The sequence below is a fragment of the Chiloscyllium plagiosum genome, chromosome 37 (assembly GCF_004010195.1).
Source record: "Chiloscyllium plagiosum isolate BGI_BamShark_2017 chromosome 37, ASM401019v2, whole genome shotgun sequence".
NCBI classification, from domain to species: Eukaryota; Metazoa; Chordata; class Chondrichthyes; order Orectolobiformes; family Hemiscylliidae; genus Chiloscyllium; species Chiloscyllium plagiosum.
The window spans coordinates 34,321,823-34,337,395 of record NC_057746.1 but is presented as its reverse complement, the minus strand read 5'-3'; the positions used below and the strand labels follow the sequence as shown (position 1 = coordinate 34,337,395).

General features: G+C 44.9%; 1 protein-coding gene and 1 pseudogene across 2 annotated transcripts; one reads left to right on the top strand and one right to left on the bottom strand.

The window, feature by feature from the left end:
- The first annotated feature begins 1,944 nt into the window (after positions 1 to 1,944).
- On the top strand, positions 1,945 to 4,747 carry LOC122541502 (annotated as a pseudogene).
- A 1,554-nt stretch (positions 4,748 to 6,301) lies between these two features.
- On the bottom strand, positions 6,302 to 15,118 carry LOC122541503 (nuclear factor 7, brain-like). Of its 2 annotated transcripts, XM_043678324.1 has the most exons (6): positions 14,519 to 15,118; positions 14,336 to 14,431; positions 14,011 to 14,244; positions 12,963 to 12,985; positions 12,762 to 12,865; positions 6,302 to 8,744 (listed from the first exon to the last, which is right to left on the bottom strand). In XM_043678324.1, the coding sequence occupies exons 1-6, from the start codon at positions 14,996 to 14,998 to the stop codon at positions 8,215 to 8,217; spliced, it is 1,467 nt and encodes a 488-aa protein (XP_043534259.1). In that variant the 5' UTR covers positions 14,999 to 15,118; the 3' UTR covers positions 6,302 to 8,214. The 2 variants fall into 2 exon arrangements, with proteins under 2 accessions (XP_043534259.1, XP_043534260.1); XM_043678325.1 differs by lacking the exon at positions 14,336 to 14,431.
- Between the last annotated feature and the right edge of the window lie 455 nt (positions 15,119 to 15,573).

Genomic DNA, 15,573 nt, shown 5'->3' with positions numbered 1-15,573 from the left:
CGGTCTTGGAGGGGCTGGAGATGGGTGCACTTCCTGCAAGTGTTATCAGCAGGGACGTCCATGGCATCCCTCACCTCAAACATGTTGCAAGAGGAACATTGCACTGCCTTCACTGCCATCCCTCTGAAAGTAACCTTTTATAAAAAAAAAACTGGGTCTAAAGAGTACAACAAGCAAAATGCAACACTTACATACTTACCACAACGGGTCTTATTATTTAGGTTAGAGGAGGAGGGCGGGTGGGAGACACTACCTCTGTAGTGCCTCGGGTTCTTCTCCTGCGAGCTTTTAAAGGGAATAAAAACCTACCCGGCTGCCCCTCCGGTCTTCGTCACTTCCCCCTGCTGCTCCCGCTCTTTCTTCCGGTCTTCGTCACTTCCCCCTGCTGCTCCCGCTCTTTCTGTAAAGAGAGAAAATAAAAAACCGCTGCCCGCTACCGGTAAGTAATTTTAAAACAAACTGTCTTACCTTAGCTGCTGCTCGCACTCAAAGTCAAAATTGATGGGAGTCTGTGCCCAGAGAGAGAAAAGATGGGGTAGCAGACAAAGGGATTACTGATGATAATTCATGAGAGAGAAATGCTGAGGGGATACAAATGGGAATTGGGAACAGTTGAAAATGGGTTGTACATGCTGAGTGTAACCCATAGGGAACAGGACATGGTGGTATGGGATGAGAAATGAACAAGGTGGTCAAGCTCTGAAATTGTTAAGCCCATTGCTGAGCCCTGCAGGCTGTAAGATATCGAGGGGGAAGATGAGGAGTTGTTCCACCAGCTTTTGATGAGCTTCACTGGAGTACTGCAACAGGTCTGAGACAGAAATGGCAACATGGGGGATAGAGGTGTTGAAGTGGCAGGTAAGTGGAAGCTCAAGGTCATTTTTACAGACAGAGAGTAGGTGTTCTGCAAAGTGATCACCCAGCCTGCACTTTGTCTCCCTAATATAGAGGAGCTGACATTGTCAGCAGCGAATACAGTAGATGTGACCAATCCTGCTCTCACCTTCACCTGGTCCATCTCTGACTCCTCCCTTCCCTTCCTCCACATCTCTGTTTCCATTTCTGAGACTGGCAGGTCACCAATAACCATCCCTAATCCAGCAACTCCCACAGTTCCATCGAATATACACTCACATATCCTGCTTTATTTAAGAACCACATTCCATTCTCTGTCTCCATCACATCTGTTCTGATGACGCCAACTTCCGCAGAGGGACCACAGAGATATCCATGTCCTCAACCGAGCATTCCCCAGCACCATGATTAACAGGGCATTCAGCCGTATCCAACCCAATTCCCACAATTCTGCCATCGCTCCTTCCCTTCCCTCCCACAACGACAGGGTCCCCCTTGTGCCTACTTTTGACACTGTCCTCTGCATCCAAAGGATCATAAGGTGCCATTTATTTCATCTCCAGTGGGATGTCAACGCCAGACACGTTCAACATGCCCAGTGACTCTAGTCACCCTACTACACAAAAACATTGGAGAGATGACCACCAGACTACTACTACCCCAAGGCATCATGGTAGCCCGAAAACCTACTCCCACACTGCAATAACTACTTATGATCAAAGTTTGTGAGAAGATTTGTAGCTCGGGTGCTCGTTCCTGTGGTTCTGTTCACCGAGCTGGAAATTTTTCTTGCAAACGTTTCGTCCCCTGTCTAGGTGACATCCTCAGTGCTTGGGAGCCTCCTGTGAAGCGCTTCTTTGATGTTTCCTCCGGTGTTTATAGTGGCCTGTCCCTGCCGCTTCCGGTTGTCAGTTTCAGAACTCCGCTGTAGTGGCCGGTATATTGGGTCCAGGTCTATGTGTTTGTTGATGGAGTTCCCTGGCTGTTGTTTGTTTCGCTTGCCCGATAATGGTAGTGTTGTCCCAGTCTTACCACAAATTCAACCCACACTCTGGGTCAGATAGTTGATGACACTTTTGTAATCATCTTTGATGCCAAGCGGCTCATCGGGAGGAGGTTCAATGACCCAGTTGTCCAGACTGACATGAAGCACTGGCCCTTCCAGGTGGTGAATGATGGAGGGAAGCCCAAGGTCAAGGTTGAGTACAAGGGGGAGAATAAAGCCTTTTACCCTGAGGAAATATCTTCTATGGTGCTGACCAAGATGAAAGAGACAGCAGAGGCCTATCTGGGACACCCTGTCACCAATGCTGTTATCACGGTGCCTGCTTACTTCAATGACTCCCAGCGCCAGGCAACCAAAGATGCTGGTGTGATCGCTGGCCTCAATGTCCTCCGTGTCATCAATGAGCCAACGGCAGCTGCCATTGCCTACGGTCTGGAGAAGAAGGGCAGAGGAGAACACAATGTTCTCATCTTTGACCTGGGGTTGGCACCTTCGATGTGTCTATTCTCTCCATTGACGATGGTATCTTTGAAGTGAAATCAACAGCTGGTGATACCCACTTGGGAGGAGAGGACTTTGATAACCGCATGGTTAATCACTTCATTGAAGAGTTCAAGCGGAAATACAAGAAGGACATCAGTCAGAACAAGAGGGCAGTCAGGAGGCTGAGGACAGCCTGTGAAAGAGCCAAGAGAACCCTGTCTTCCAGCACACAAGCCAGTATTGAGATTGACTGTCTGTTCGAAGGTATCGACTTCTACACCTCCATCACCAGGGCTCGGTTTGAGGAGCTGAATGCTGACCTGTTCAGAGGGACTCTGGAACCAGTGGAGAAAGCTCTGAGAGATGCCAAGTTGGACAAGTCACAGATCCATGACATTGTCTTGGTTGGGGGTTCCACCCGCATCCCCAAGATTCAGAAACTGCTGCAAGATTTCTTCAGTGGCAAGGAGCTGAATAAGAGCATCAATCCTGATGAGGCTGTGGCCTATGGGGCAGCTGTTCAAGCAGCTATTCTGATGGGGGACAAGTCAGAGAATGTTCAGGACCTACTTCTCCTGGATGTCGCTGCCCTGTCTCTGGGTCTCGAGACAGCAGGAGGTGTCATGACTGCACTCATCAAGCGCAACACCACCATTCCCACCAAGCAGACCCAGATCTTCAGCACCTACTCTGATAACCAGCCTGGTGTCCTTATTCAGGTGTATGAAGGGGAGCGAGCCATGACCAAGGACAACAATCTCCTGGGTAAATTTGAGTTGAGTGGCATTGCTCCTGCCCCTCGTGGTGTGCCACAGATTGAGGTCACCTTTGATATCGATGCCAATGGCATCTTGAATGTCTCTGCTGTTGATAAGAGCACTGGCAAATCGAACAAGATTACCATCAGCAATGACAAGGGCAGGCTGAGTAAGGAGGAGATTGAGAGGATGGTGCAGGATGCGGAAAAGTACAAGAATGAGGATGAAGCCCAGCGGGAAAGGATCGGAGCCAAGAACAGTCTAGAGTCCTACGCCTTCAACATGAAGAGCACAGTGGAGGATGAGAATGTGAAAACTAAGATCAGTGAGGGAGACCGGAAGAAAATTCTTGAGCAATGTAACCATGTAATCCTGTGGCTGGAGAACAATCAGATGGCAGACAAGGAGGAGTTTGAGTACCAGCTGAAAGAACTGGAAAATCTTTGCCGTCCCATCATTGCCAACTTGTACCAAGGAGGAGCAGCAGCAGCAGGGGGTTCTTGCAGAGCCCAGGCTGGATGTGCCACTTCCACAGGACCAACAGTGGAGGAGGTGGATTAAAGGACTAGAAAGTCAGAGCCTCCGCAATCCAGGACTGAACTTTAGACTGGGACTTGGTCAGCACCAAGATCGCTCTCTTTCAGTGACAGGGAGAGGAGAGGGTTGATGCAGAAATTACTGCCAGCTATAACAGTTATGATGTCACTGATCTTGGAGGCTGTTGACATTTTGTAATTTATTTGTCAATGTGGTGAATTAATTTTCTGAATCCTCTGGAAGAACATTATCTTGTTATATTTGTTTTTATTGGGGATAGTTCTTAATTTACAGAAAAATATTTATTTTTGTTTACAAGTTCTCTTTTTTTAAAAATAATAAATGTTCTTATTGATTTCTGCATGCTTCTTTCTGAGGTGTATGATTTGACACAAATACTGTGCATGATTTTTCTTTGTTTTCCTCCTGCAAAGCATTTCTGACACATTTTCACACCAGCACTGAGTTATTTTTACTCCAGATTATAAAACATAGAGCAGTACAGCATATAACAGGCCTTTAGCGCCACGATGTTGTGTCATCCACGGCCCCAAGTTAAACTTGTCCCTTCTGCCTGGCAATCCCCCTGGTCCATATGCCTCCGTTGCATGTTTATTCCTGTGCTGATCTAAAAACCTATTAAAAGTCACTATAGTATCTACCTCCTCCACTACCCCAGGCTGCCCATTCCTGGCACCTACTTTTAAAAAACACTTGCCTCTCACATCATCTTTCAATTTGCTCTGTCTGACTGTAAATGTATGACTTCCAGTATTAGACATATCACAGCTGGGGACGAAGTGCTGTCTGTCAATCCTACTTATGCTTCTCCTCTATTACTGCTGCTTCAGAGAAGACCACCCCAGTCTGTCCAGTGTCTCCTTATAGCTCATACTCTCTAATCCAGGTAGCATCCTGGTAAAATTCTGCTGAACCCTCTTCAAAGTCTCCACATTCTTCCTGTCGTGTCATAACCAGAACTGAAAGTGTGACCTGACCAAAACCAAGAAATGCTAGTATTTCCTTGAGTTCAAAATCCTTCTGGTCTCCTTCCTCTTGCAAGTATATGGTGAAATCTGAAAGGGTTCAGGAAAGATTTATGAGGATGTTGCCAGGATTCGAATTTTGAGCCATAGAGAGAGGTTGAATAGACTTGGGCTGTTTTCCCTCGCGTGTTGGACACTGAAGGGTGACCTTGTAAAAGTTTATAAAATCACGAGGGGCATGGATAGGATAAATCGACAAAGATCTTCCCTGGGGGAAGGGGAAAGATATAAAAGAGACCTAAGGGGCAATGTTTTCACGCAGAGAGTGATAGGTGTATGGAATGAGCTGCCAGAGGAAGTGGTGAATGCTGGTCAATTGCAACATATAAAAGGCATCTGGATGTGTATATGAATAGGAAGGTTTTGGAGGGATATGGGCTGGGTGCTGGCAGGTGGGACTAGATTGGGTTGGAATATTTGGTCTGCATGGATGAATTGGACTGAAGGGTCTGTTTTTGTGCTGTACATCTCTATGACTCTATGTCGTTCTGTACAAAGGCCATTTCAGAATTGCTTGCTTATGATCACATGCTGTTTCTCATGTTGATGTTTTATTTTCAATTCAAACTGAACTTCAGGATAAATCTTGCTTATGGCAAAAAGGCAAGATTATTGCCCAAATTCAGAATTATTATTTCAGTGATTAATAAATTCTGTGATTAATAAATTGTATCTTTAGAAGATGTACAGATAGTCCATGTGCTGAATAGCTGACTACAACCATGGCATCACAGGGTGACCAAGTGGGGGTTACGTGGTGTTGAATAATCGGCTAGGGTTGGTGGATTCAGCCTGTCAGTTCAGAATACAGCTCTGGGGCATAGGTTTGAATCCAACCACCAGAGATGGAGAAATTATATTTCAGTTTCAATCCGATATGGAATACAGCCCAATGCCAATCAAGTCATCACTGTCAACTGTGGTTTCAAAACCTCTGGCTTCCTCTTGTCATTTAGGGGAGGAATTAGCCATCCTTACCTGGTTTGGCTGATTTGATTCCAGAACGAGAGGAAAGGGGATGATTCTTAACTGTCCTCTCAGCAAGTAATGACCGGCAATAAACCCAGCCAGCAATGCCCACACCCTGCTAACAAGCAAACTATGTAAGAAATCCTGGTCTGAGTTCCCTGCTGCAGTTAATGCACATCCATAGAGTGATGTGTCTTGTTGTCTGTGTCATAACCTGCACCAGAGCCTGACCGTTCCCCAACACTGTCCCCATTTGTAATTTGCCATGCATGAAGTGGCCAGGAATTTACTTCCCTAAATCTCTTGAACCCTCTGTATTCTAATTAGCTCACCTTTGACCAGGTTTTGGTCATTTGTCTAAATGTATCTTTCTGGTTCCATCACAATTTGTCCAGTAATGCTACAGCAAAACGCCTTGAGATGTTTTACAAAGCTAAGCTGCACAGATATAAGTTGTTGTTGTTCCAATAGGCAGGCTCATCACTGACACAATTTATGATGCCTTTTGCTGAGAAATTATATAAAACCAAATACTCTGGATTGTGAATAGTCTGCCGATTTATTACAGCTCTAGTATCCGCCAGGGATAACATCATTCATCAACCATGAACAAATTCTGTGTTATAAACCAGCTCTACTGGACTGTGACAGATGGCACCAATGCAGTGAAATCAAGAGCGATCCCAGACCAGCTTCCGCAGCAGTTTCCCTACCAGGACAGTAGGTGGCAATGTTGATCACTGCAAATGAGGCCATGGGAACCAAGAGAGAATATTAGTGAAGGATATCTAAAAGCACAAAAAGCTGAGACAGAGACAGAGAGAAAGAGACAGCACTAACAGAGACAATAGATCAAAATCCTAAAATCCTCTCGCTAACAGCATTGTCTATCCAAAACAGACAGATTGTATCAGTTCAATAAGGCACATTCTCAGGGAAAATTAGGGAAGGGCAGTAAAGCTGGCCTGGACGGCACGACAAGAGATATGCCTCTATGAAGGGCAGGTCTGAGTGCTAAATATTCCTGATGACAAGGTGTTCAGAAAAGAATGGGATGGAGGAGGCCTGGCTGTATTGGTGACCCAAGAGCATTCCAAATCTGGAGGAAGTGGATTTCCCACAAGGTCCAAGGGCGGAATGCATTTGTCTTCAGCTAAGGAACGATAAGAGTGCAACAAGATTACTAGGTGTCGTCTCTCTCAACCATCAATCCTTCTAAATGATCTCTGAAAGCCTTGTGCTCCTCAGGGATACGATCGGCAACGTGCCTCATTAGCCAAGGCCAGGAAAAGGCTTTTGTCAGGATATCGCACATCTACATGTGGGACGTGTTCTCCAAAATGGGGTCTGGGGAGGGAATCTGCAATGGGATCCAACTGCTCTTCACCAATATCATTAGTGCAGTCTCAACCAATGGGTGGGAATTATAAAGCTTCCCAATCAGATCCGGAATCAGGCACGACTGCCCCCTCTCTCATGCATTGTTTGTGTGTTGGATAGAGCTCTTTGTTGAGCCCATCAGGAAGAGTGTGAGCCTGAGAGTTGAAAAGTGTGGCGTTATGCTTTTCCAGCACCACACTTCTGACTCTGACTCTCCAACATCTCCTGTCCTCACTGTCTCCCTGTGAACCTGAGAGGGGTGAATGTTTCAGGCAGTGCCGGTCAAAGCCTCCCTGGACATGGATTGTGTCACCGTTTTCTGTTCGAATTTGCTGTCATTGCACAGACTCATGGGAAACTGTGACCAGTTCAAACTGGCCTCGACAGCCAAGGGAAATCGAGGCAAGAGCAAAGCCATGTTCTTAAAGAGTACAGGGAACATACAGAATGTGTGGATATATTTACATCTGTGTGACAGAGTGAAAATGAGAAGAGGGAGAGGGTGAGAATGTGGTGTGATCTCAATGGATAACAATCTGGCTTGCGCTGTGATACTATTGTAGATGCCAAAGACTGGGATAAATTCAGAATCCAGCCAGGTAGAATTTTTTCTTGCAGAAATATTTGTATCATCTATATATACGAGTGAGGTGTCAGGTTACTGGAGAATGGCTAATGTTTAGAGAAGGGATGTAAGGACAAGCCTAAAAACTTCTGACTGATGAGTCTGACTTCAGTGGTGGAATTCCTGGGAGAGTGTGGATTTTGTTCTCCCCTCCTCAATGATACAAGGAGCTCAGTAGAGCATACTCTGAAAGTACAGTTTTGTCACCATTCAGTGTATAGATATCCCCCTCAGGATTTCATGAGCCTACTGCAGAGAGAGAAATGGAAACTCAGAGAAATCCCAGCTCCAGACTGGAAACAGGTGAAGAGATGGAGGATAGGCCTGAAGCAGGGAGTAAATGATGGAAGGAGAGACAGAAGAGATGTAATGTCCTTTTTCATTTTTACCATTTGACATTTATATAATTATTTGGATATCAAATTTGGACATGATTTGTTGACACTTTGGTTGTGAAACAATCTGTTGTCAATTGGGATTTCTGACCCCAATCCCTCACCTCTGACCCTAATCCCAGGATCAGATCATCCTGAGGTCAGGAAGGCCCCGCTGCTTTCACATTTTCAGATCCATACCAGAACAGATACTCAGAAATTTGTTTAAATCCCAAGTCCCAAAGAAAGGATAAAATTTCTCAGTGAATGTATTCCCAATGAAGGTGTGGAGATGGGACTTGGTGTCCGCGTTGTAAAATGAAACTGTCCCAGATTCATAACCAAGATAAACTCCCACCTTCCTGGGGATCTGACTGACAGGGAGAGGGGATCGAGGGAAGTTTACATATAACTGATCCCAGTCCCACTCGATGATCCAGAATCCATTCTCTGGGATCAGACTGATCAGTCCCTTCCTCTCCATAGACTCCGAGGCTACTCCCAATCGCCAGTGCTGATTCCCCACCACCTCCACTTCCCAGTAATGTCTCCCCGACGTGAATCCCTCTGATCCCAGTACACAGAGACAGTCTGTAAATCTCTTCCCAGTGACAGGGAGACTCCTTCGGATCCTGGTACATCTCAAACTCTTCAAATCCTTAGACACCTCGAGCCAGGGATTCGCTGTTTCCACATCCAGGGTCACAGAGACTGGGAGAAAACACAGAATTAGAGACAGTGCCTTGGGGGGAGAGGAGGGCATATCTGTGTGTATGTGTGTGTGTGTGTGTGTGTGTATATGCTGGGGGCAGGGACATGTGTATGTGTGTGTGAAGGAAGATGTGGGTGGGGAATGTGTGAATAGAAGGGGACAGTGTGCTTAGATCATAAGAATATGAGTCAGCATTATATTGTAAAGTGTAGTGTGAGGCGGCAAATAAATGTGGATCTTTACAGCTGCAAATGGAAAAAAATTTCAAACTCCACAGCTTTTATATTATTCCAGCCTATTTCAAGCTTTTCCTCTGAGTTGACACTCAATGGGATATTGCTCCAGCTGCCTCACTGAGAACAAGCCCCTGTTTGTTCAAGACAAAAGTGAGGACTGCAGATGCTGGAGATCAGACTCAAGATTAGATTGGTGCTGCAAGAGAACGGCAGGTCAGGCAGCTTCCGAGGAGCAGGAAAATCAACGTTTCAGGCAGGAGCTGATTCCTGATGAAGGATTCCTGCCCGAAACGTCGATTTTCCTGCTCCTCGGATGCTGCCTGACCTGCTGTGCTTTTCCAGCACCACTCTAATCTTTTCTCCTGTTTGTCTGAGTCCCACTGTCATTCATTATTTTCCGATATCATGGTGGAGTGAAGTGGGTTTTCACTACATTGAAAGTGAAAATGCTGAATCTGATCTCAAAAAAAAACAATTAAACCACCTGAAATCCAATGTCATGGAAAGGAATTCAGCTGGTACTGGTTAGACTGAAGTCAGGGCCATTGGGTAAGGGCTTTGTTGAAACAGTGGAGACCGGTCAGAGGATGTCCTTAGGATGAAGCAGTTCCCCTGTGATGAAAGGTTTCAGGCTGGGGCTGTACTCATTGGAGTTTAGAGGAATGAGAGGTTCTTATTAAAATGTATAAGATGATGATGGTGTTGACAGAGTAGACATTGAGAGGCTGTTTCCCATCGTGGGGGAACATGGAACCAGGGACAGAGTTTCAAAGTAAGGGCCCTGCCAATTAACATGGAGATGAGAAGGGATTTTGTGTCTCAGGATCATTAATCTTTGGAATTCTGTCCCCCTTGAGAGCAGTGGAGGCCAGTTCATTGAATAGACTCGAAGCTGAGTTAAACAGACTTTTGGTCAATGCGGGAGTCGAAGGTTGTGGGAGTCAGGCAGGAAAATGGAGTTAGGGTCACAATCAGATCAGCCACCATCTTTATGAATGACAGAGCAAGCTCTAGGGGTCACTCCTGCTCCTGTTTTTGATGGGAGAGAATAGAGAGAGAGAGAGAGAGAGAAGAGAGAGACAGAGACAGAGACAGAGAGGAGGAGAAGGAGTTTGGTACGTGTGGAGTGATGTGTGTGAGTGGGAGATGGGTATTTGCGAGGATATACATGTGTCAGTGTGTTCATTGGGGAATGTGTTTGTCTGGGTGCTTCCAGTTACCTGCCACTTCAACACCTCCATCTCCCGTGTTGCCATGGCAACATTTCTGTCTCAGGCCTGCTGCAGTGATCCAGTGAAGCTCACCACAAGCTGGTGGGACATCACCTCATCTTCTCCCTCAGTACCTTATAGCCCTCAGCAATGAATTTAACAATTTCAGAGTGTGAATACTTTCTTCCAAATTCATTTCCCATTTCCGCACCCCTAGGTCCTTTTCTGTGTTGGTTGTTATGGTGACACTATGGCTTTAAGAAGTGTATCTTATCCTAGCTTATTTCTATGTAGAAATATTAAGACAGCATTTCTAAGCAGGCATTCAGAAGCCACTGAAATAAACAGTTTGTGAAGCCTTGTGTTTTTTTCAAGTTAGTATAATAGAAGCAGCCTGAATGGGTGAGGTTAAGCTGCCACAGAACTAAGATTTTCAGTTTTAGCTTTCAGCAGTTGCTGGGATCTTGAAGCAGGATGTGGAAGCTCTTATTCTTCTCTCTCTGTTACAGCTAAAAGCTGGGGTTCTCTTCTGCTGTTAGAATTACATGTGAGATGATCTATTTTACTGAATTTCCCTTTGCTAAGGGTGTGATTATGGGATGTTACTCTATTGGAATAGTGACTTACTAGCAGTTAATATATACATGATTTTGTTCAGCATTTTAATAGAGTTACAGTGAAACCAATACCTTTAATTTTGGTTTGTCTTGTGTTTTAACTGTAATGTATGATTAAAGTGGGATTTTAACATGTCGAATTGCATCTGGAACACAATGCCTTACACAGCTTTAAAATAAGAAAATGTTAGGATCTAGACTATCTTCTTAATATATTTGGAGGGGGTTTGATCTGCTCCAAAACAGTTGTCCCCAGCAAAGCCAATCCATTTTCAACTATTCACACTGCCCATTAGCACCCATTCAGCATTTATCTCCCTTTCGGCTTTGCTTCAGTAATCCTTTAATCTGTTTATTCTCTTTTTCTCTCTCTGGGCATCATTTCCATCAATTTGACTCAATCCTTCCCCTTCCATGAGCCACAGCCTATCATCAGAAGAGGTACCACCATTTCCCAGCTGGTGCCGGTTTGGAGGAAGAGACACTGGACTGAGACAGGAACGCTGCCGACGTTCTCCAGCACGTTGTTTCTGATTCATTCGTGAATGACACTGGAGAAATTATAATTCAGAATCAGAAAATGGAAGAGGAGTTGAATAAATACTTCGCAGTTTGAAGACACTAATAATTTCCAAAAGTTATTGAATATTCAAGGGACAAAAACAGGAGTGGAAATTAATTTAAAGACTATTCTGAGACAAGAATTTCAGGAGAAGCTAATGGGCTGCAGACCAATAGGTCTCCTGGACCTGAGGGGATGCATCCAAGATATTAATTGAAATACCTACACAGACGGTTCATACGCTAGCAGTAATCTTCCAGGAGGTGATGGATGGGGTCCTATTCAAGCAAGCTGTTTTGTCCTGGATTGTATTTTTGGAGCTGAACTCATCGAGGCGAGTTGACAGTCTTCTGGTTTGCAAATGGGGGAATATGCATTGGGGGGAATCAGGGGGTAAATTATTGGCTGCAGACCTTTCAGCCTCTTGTAGCTATAAAGTGCCTATTTCTGGATTAGAGTAGTGCTGGAAAAGCACAGCAGTTCAGGCAGCATCCAAGGAGCAGGAAAATCGACGTTTCGAGCAAAAGCCCTTTTATCTATAAAGTGCCTCTGGCTGGTGAGTTCAGTTTCTGGTCAATGGTAACCTCCAGGATGATGATAATTGCTGCAAGTGGATACAGCATGTTTCAGTATCTGAGCAGTTGCAAAAGGTATTGAATATTGTGCAATCATCAGTAAATATCCCCGGGCGGCACGGTGGCACAGTGGTTAGCACTGCTGCCTCACAGCGCCTGAGACCCGGGTTCAATTCCCGCCTCAGGCGACTGACTGTGTGGAGTTTGCACGTTCTCCCCGTGTCTGCGTGGGTTTCCTCCGGGTGCTCCGGTTTCCTCCCACCATCCAAAGATGTGCAGGGTCAGGTGAATTGGCCATACTAAATTGCCTGTAGTGTTAGGTAAGGGGTAAATGTAGGGGTATGGGTGGGTTTCGCTTCGGCGGGTCGGTGTGGACTTGTTGGGCCGAAGGGCCTGTTTCCACACTGTAATCTAATCTAATCTATCCCCCATCACCCTTACCCTACCCCATCATGGAGGGAAATTCATTCATGAAGCAGCTGAAGATGGTTGGGCCGAACACACAAACCTGACAAACTCCTACAGAAATGACCTGGAGCTGAGATGATCTATCTTGAACAATCACCACCATTTTCCTTTGTGTTCAGTTTGACGCTAACCAGCTTTCCACCAATTCCTATTGACTCCAGTTTAGTGAGGGCTCCTTTATGCAACACCAAGTTAAATGCTGTGTCAATGTCAAGGACAGTCAAAGCCACTGTGAACCAGCTTTCTTCATAGCTAAGTGCTTCATTCTACCATCTTTGATATTTGCACACACACCAATTCAAATTATTAAATATAAATCAGAAAAAATGAACTTATCTGAACGTTACCTGGTTTAGTGGTATTCCACACAGCAAACGGGAAAAGGTTGTCGAATTTTTCAGTGGACAGAATACCATCTGTAATTGACAGGACTTTTGCGTCACCACAAATCCTGTAAATATTAAATACACATTGATTGTAAATTCACCATAAACATCATAAATCAAGTAACTCACTTGCACTGAGTTTCAGTAAAGTGCATGTCCTACCTTCTCTTCCGAGATGCTTCCTCCTGAAATAAACAAAACATCAATCTGAGTTGACAGAGACTGACTGTCTATATCCAAAAAGCAGCAATTACACCCACATTGTTACAAGCTGCTGAGAATTGCCAATTTCAGGTATAAAAAAATTGAACAATTGCAAAAGATTGAAGAAAAGATGAAGATAATTTGCTGGCTTGGGTGCTTAAACTTAAGAAAGGGGTCAAACTGATGGATTCAATGAAGATGTTTCCACTTCGAGTCATAGGGTCATCCAGCACGGACACAGACCCTTCGGTCCAATCCGTCCATGCTGAACTAACCTAGTCCCACCTTCCTGCCACTGGCCCATATCCGTCAAAGCCTTTATTATTCAGGTACCTAAACAAATGTCTTTTAAATGTTGTAATTGTACACACATGCAATGCTTCCTTAAGAAAAGGTATCAAAAAACCCCTCTCTCGACTTTTTTAAAAATCGCTCTGTTCTCACCTTAAAAATTGACACACCCTGATCTTCAAATCCCCCATCCTCGGGGAAATTTTATCCATACCTCTCATTACTTTATAAACTTCGATGTGGTTTCCTCTCAACCTCCTATGCTCCTGTGAAAAATGTCCCAGCCTTTCCAAACTTTCTTCCTTACTCAAACCTTCCTTACCTAGCAACATCCTTGTAAATCTATTCTAAACCCTTTCCAACTTAATAATATCCTTCCTATAATTTACTAACCAAAACAGTACTCCAGGGACACCTCACCAACGTCCTTCTAATGATTTTGGAAATATGGATCTGTGAACATTATCCAGTTACACATAAATAAAATGGGGAGTTGAGGAGAAAGGTATTTATCAACAGTGATGAGAATGTGCAATCCACTGTCACACAGTGTGACTGAGGTAAATATACTGAACAGGAAAGTAGGGAAACCCATGAGGGAGAAAGGAGCAGAGGGAGATAGTAACAGGGGGAATGAAGGAGGATGGGTGTCTGCATCATGTTGGGTTAGTTCAGTCACACTTTCACTGAACTAAACTGAAACATAATCAATCACCTTCAGAAATAACACTCCATCCTTTTGTTCCAACTGTTTTTCTAACTTGGAGAGGTTCTGCTGAAGAAAATTTAAATTCTCTTGAATTTCACAAAGGTTTTGCTCCATTGTTTTGAGAATGTTTTCCTCTTGTTCCCTGACATCACGGAGTAAACTCTGCTCTCTCTCAGTCAGCATCTGGTGCATTTTAACAAACTCGGATTTGATGTCGGTCTGCACACGGCTGGATCCTTCCTATCAGGAGAAATATTAACACAATATGTTTCTGCAAAAAGACAACAAATGACCCAATCAAATGCTGAAGCTGAGCTCAGGGAGATTTTACCCGAATTTGGGAAATCTTCTGTTTCTGCTGCTGCTCCATTTCTAGAGCAGCCCATTTCTTCCCTGTCAGAGAATCCAAGGAAGATTTTACCCGATCCTGGGATTGGGAGAGAAGGTCAGACAATAAAAGTGAGACCATGAAAATGTGATGAAATAATCAGGGGTGAAATCTCTTTCCTTTTACCTTATAGATTCCAACAGCGTCTTTAATCGGCAGGAAGTTGTGAGATTTGTGTTCCTGGGAATCTCTACAAATCACACAGATCAAGTTCTTGTCAGTTTCACAAAACAGCTTCAGTTCTTCCTGATGTTCCTCACAGTGATGTTTACTTTCCTTCTCTTCTGGATTCAGATTTAATGTTCGAGCTTTCTCGGCCAGATTCGCTAAGGCCCGGTTTCCTCTGAGGGATCTGTCCGGAATCTCCTGTCTACATTCCGGGCAGGAGTTTATCTCTTTATTTTCCCAACTCCGGGTGATACAGGAGCGGCAGAAGTTGTGTTCACAATCCAGCATAACCGGATCGGTGAAGAAATCCAGACAAATGGGACAGATTGCCTCCTCGGTCCAGCCCTCTGCCTGCAGTCTGGAATCCATGTTCACACACACAGCACTTCCTGAATCAGACCGCTCCCAGCTCCAATCTTCCTGCGCTGCTGAACACATTCAGCTCAGTCCCTCCCTCAGGGGGGTCACTGCAAATTTTCAATGGGAATTTTGTATTTGGCCCGCCCACTCTGAGAGGCGGAGACAACCCCCAAAGCAGAATGAAGAGTAGGGGGGGTGGGGGGGGGAGAACTAATGAGCCATGTGTCCACGGAATGGGGCTGGGGAGGGGGAGGGTGGGTGTGAAGAGAGATGGGAGGAGGCAGAGAGAGACGGGAGGTGGGGAGGGGGGTGGACATTTAGACCTGGGTGACTGGCTGCCTGCTGCTCTCCTGTGCAGATTTGAATTTGTAGACACATTCTGTTTTGTTCAAAAAGCACAAAATCTGTAGATGGTCAAGGTAGCCTTTTATAAATTCCTACTTTGGAAATGAAGCCAGGATGAGACACAAACAGACTGGAAACATGGCCTCACACCTAACCTGCATTGTCTAACCGAAGGTTTTAGCATTATTCTGATAAAACCCAAAATATTAATCAATCGAAACCTGCATCTCCCTTCAACCCCCCCACAATGACAGCATCGCGGCAATAGCCTCAGTACTCAACACCAACAACTGCCAGTCTCCAAACAC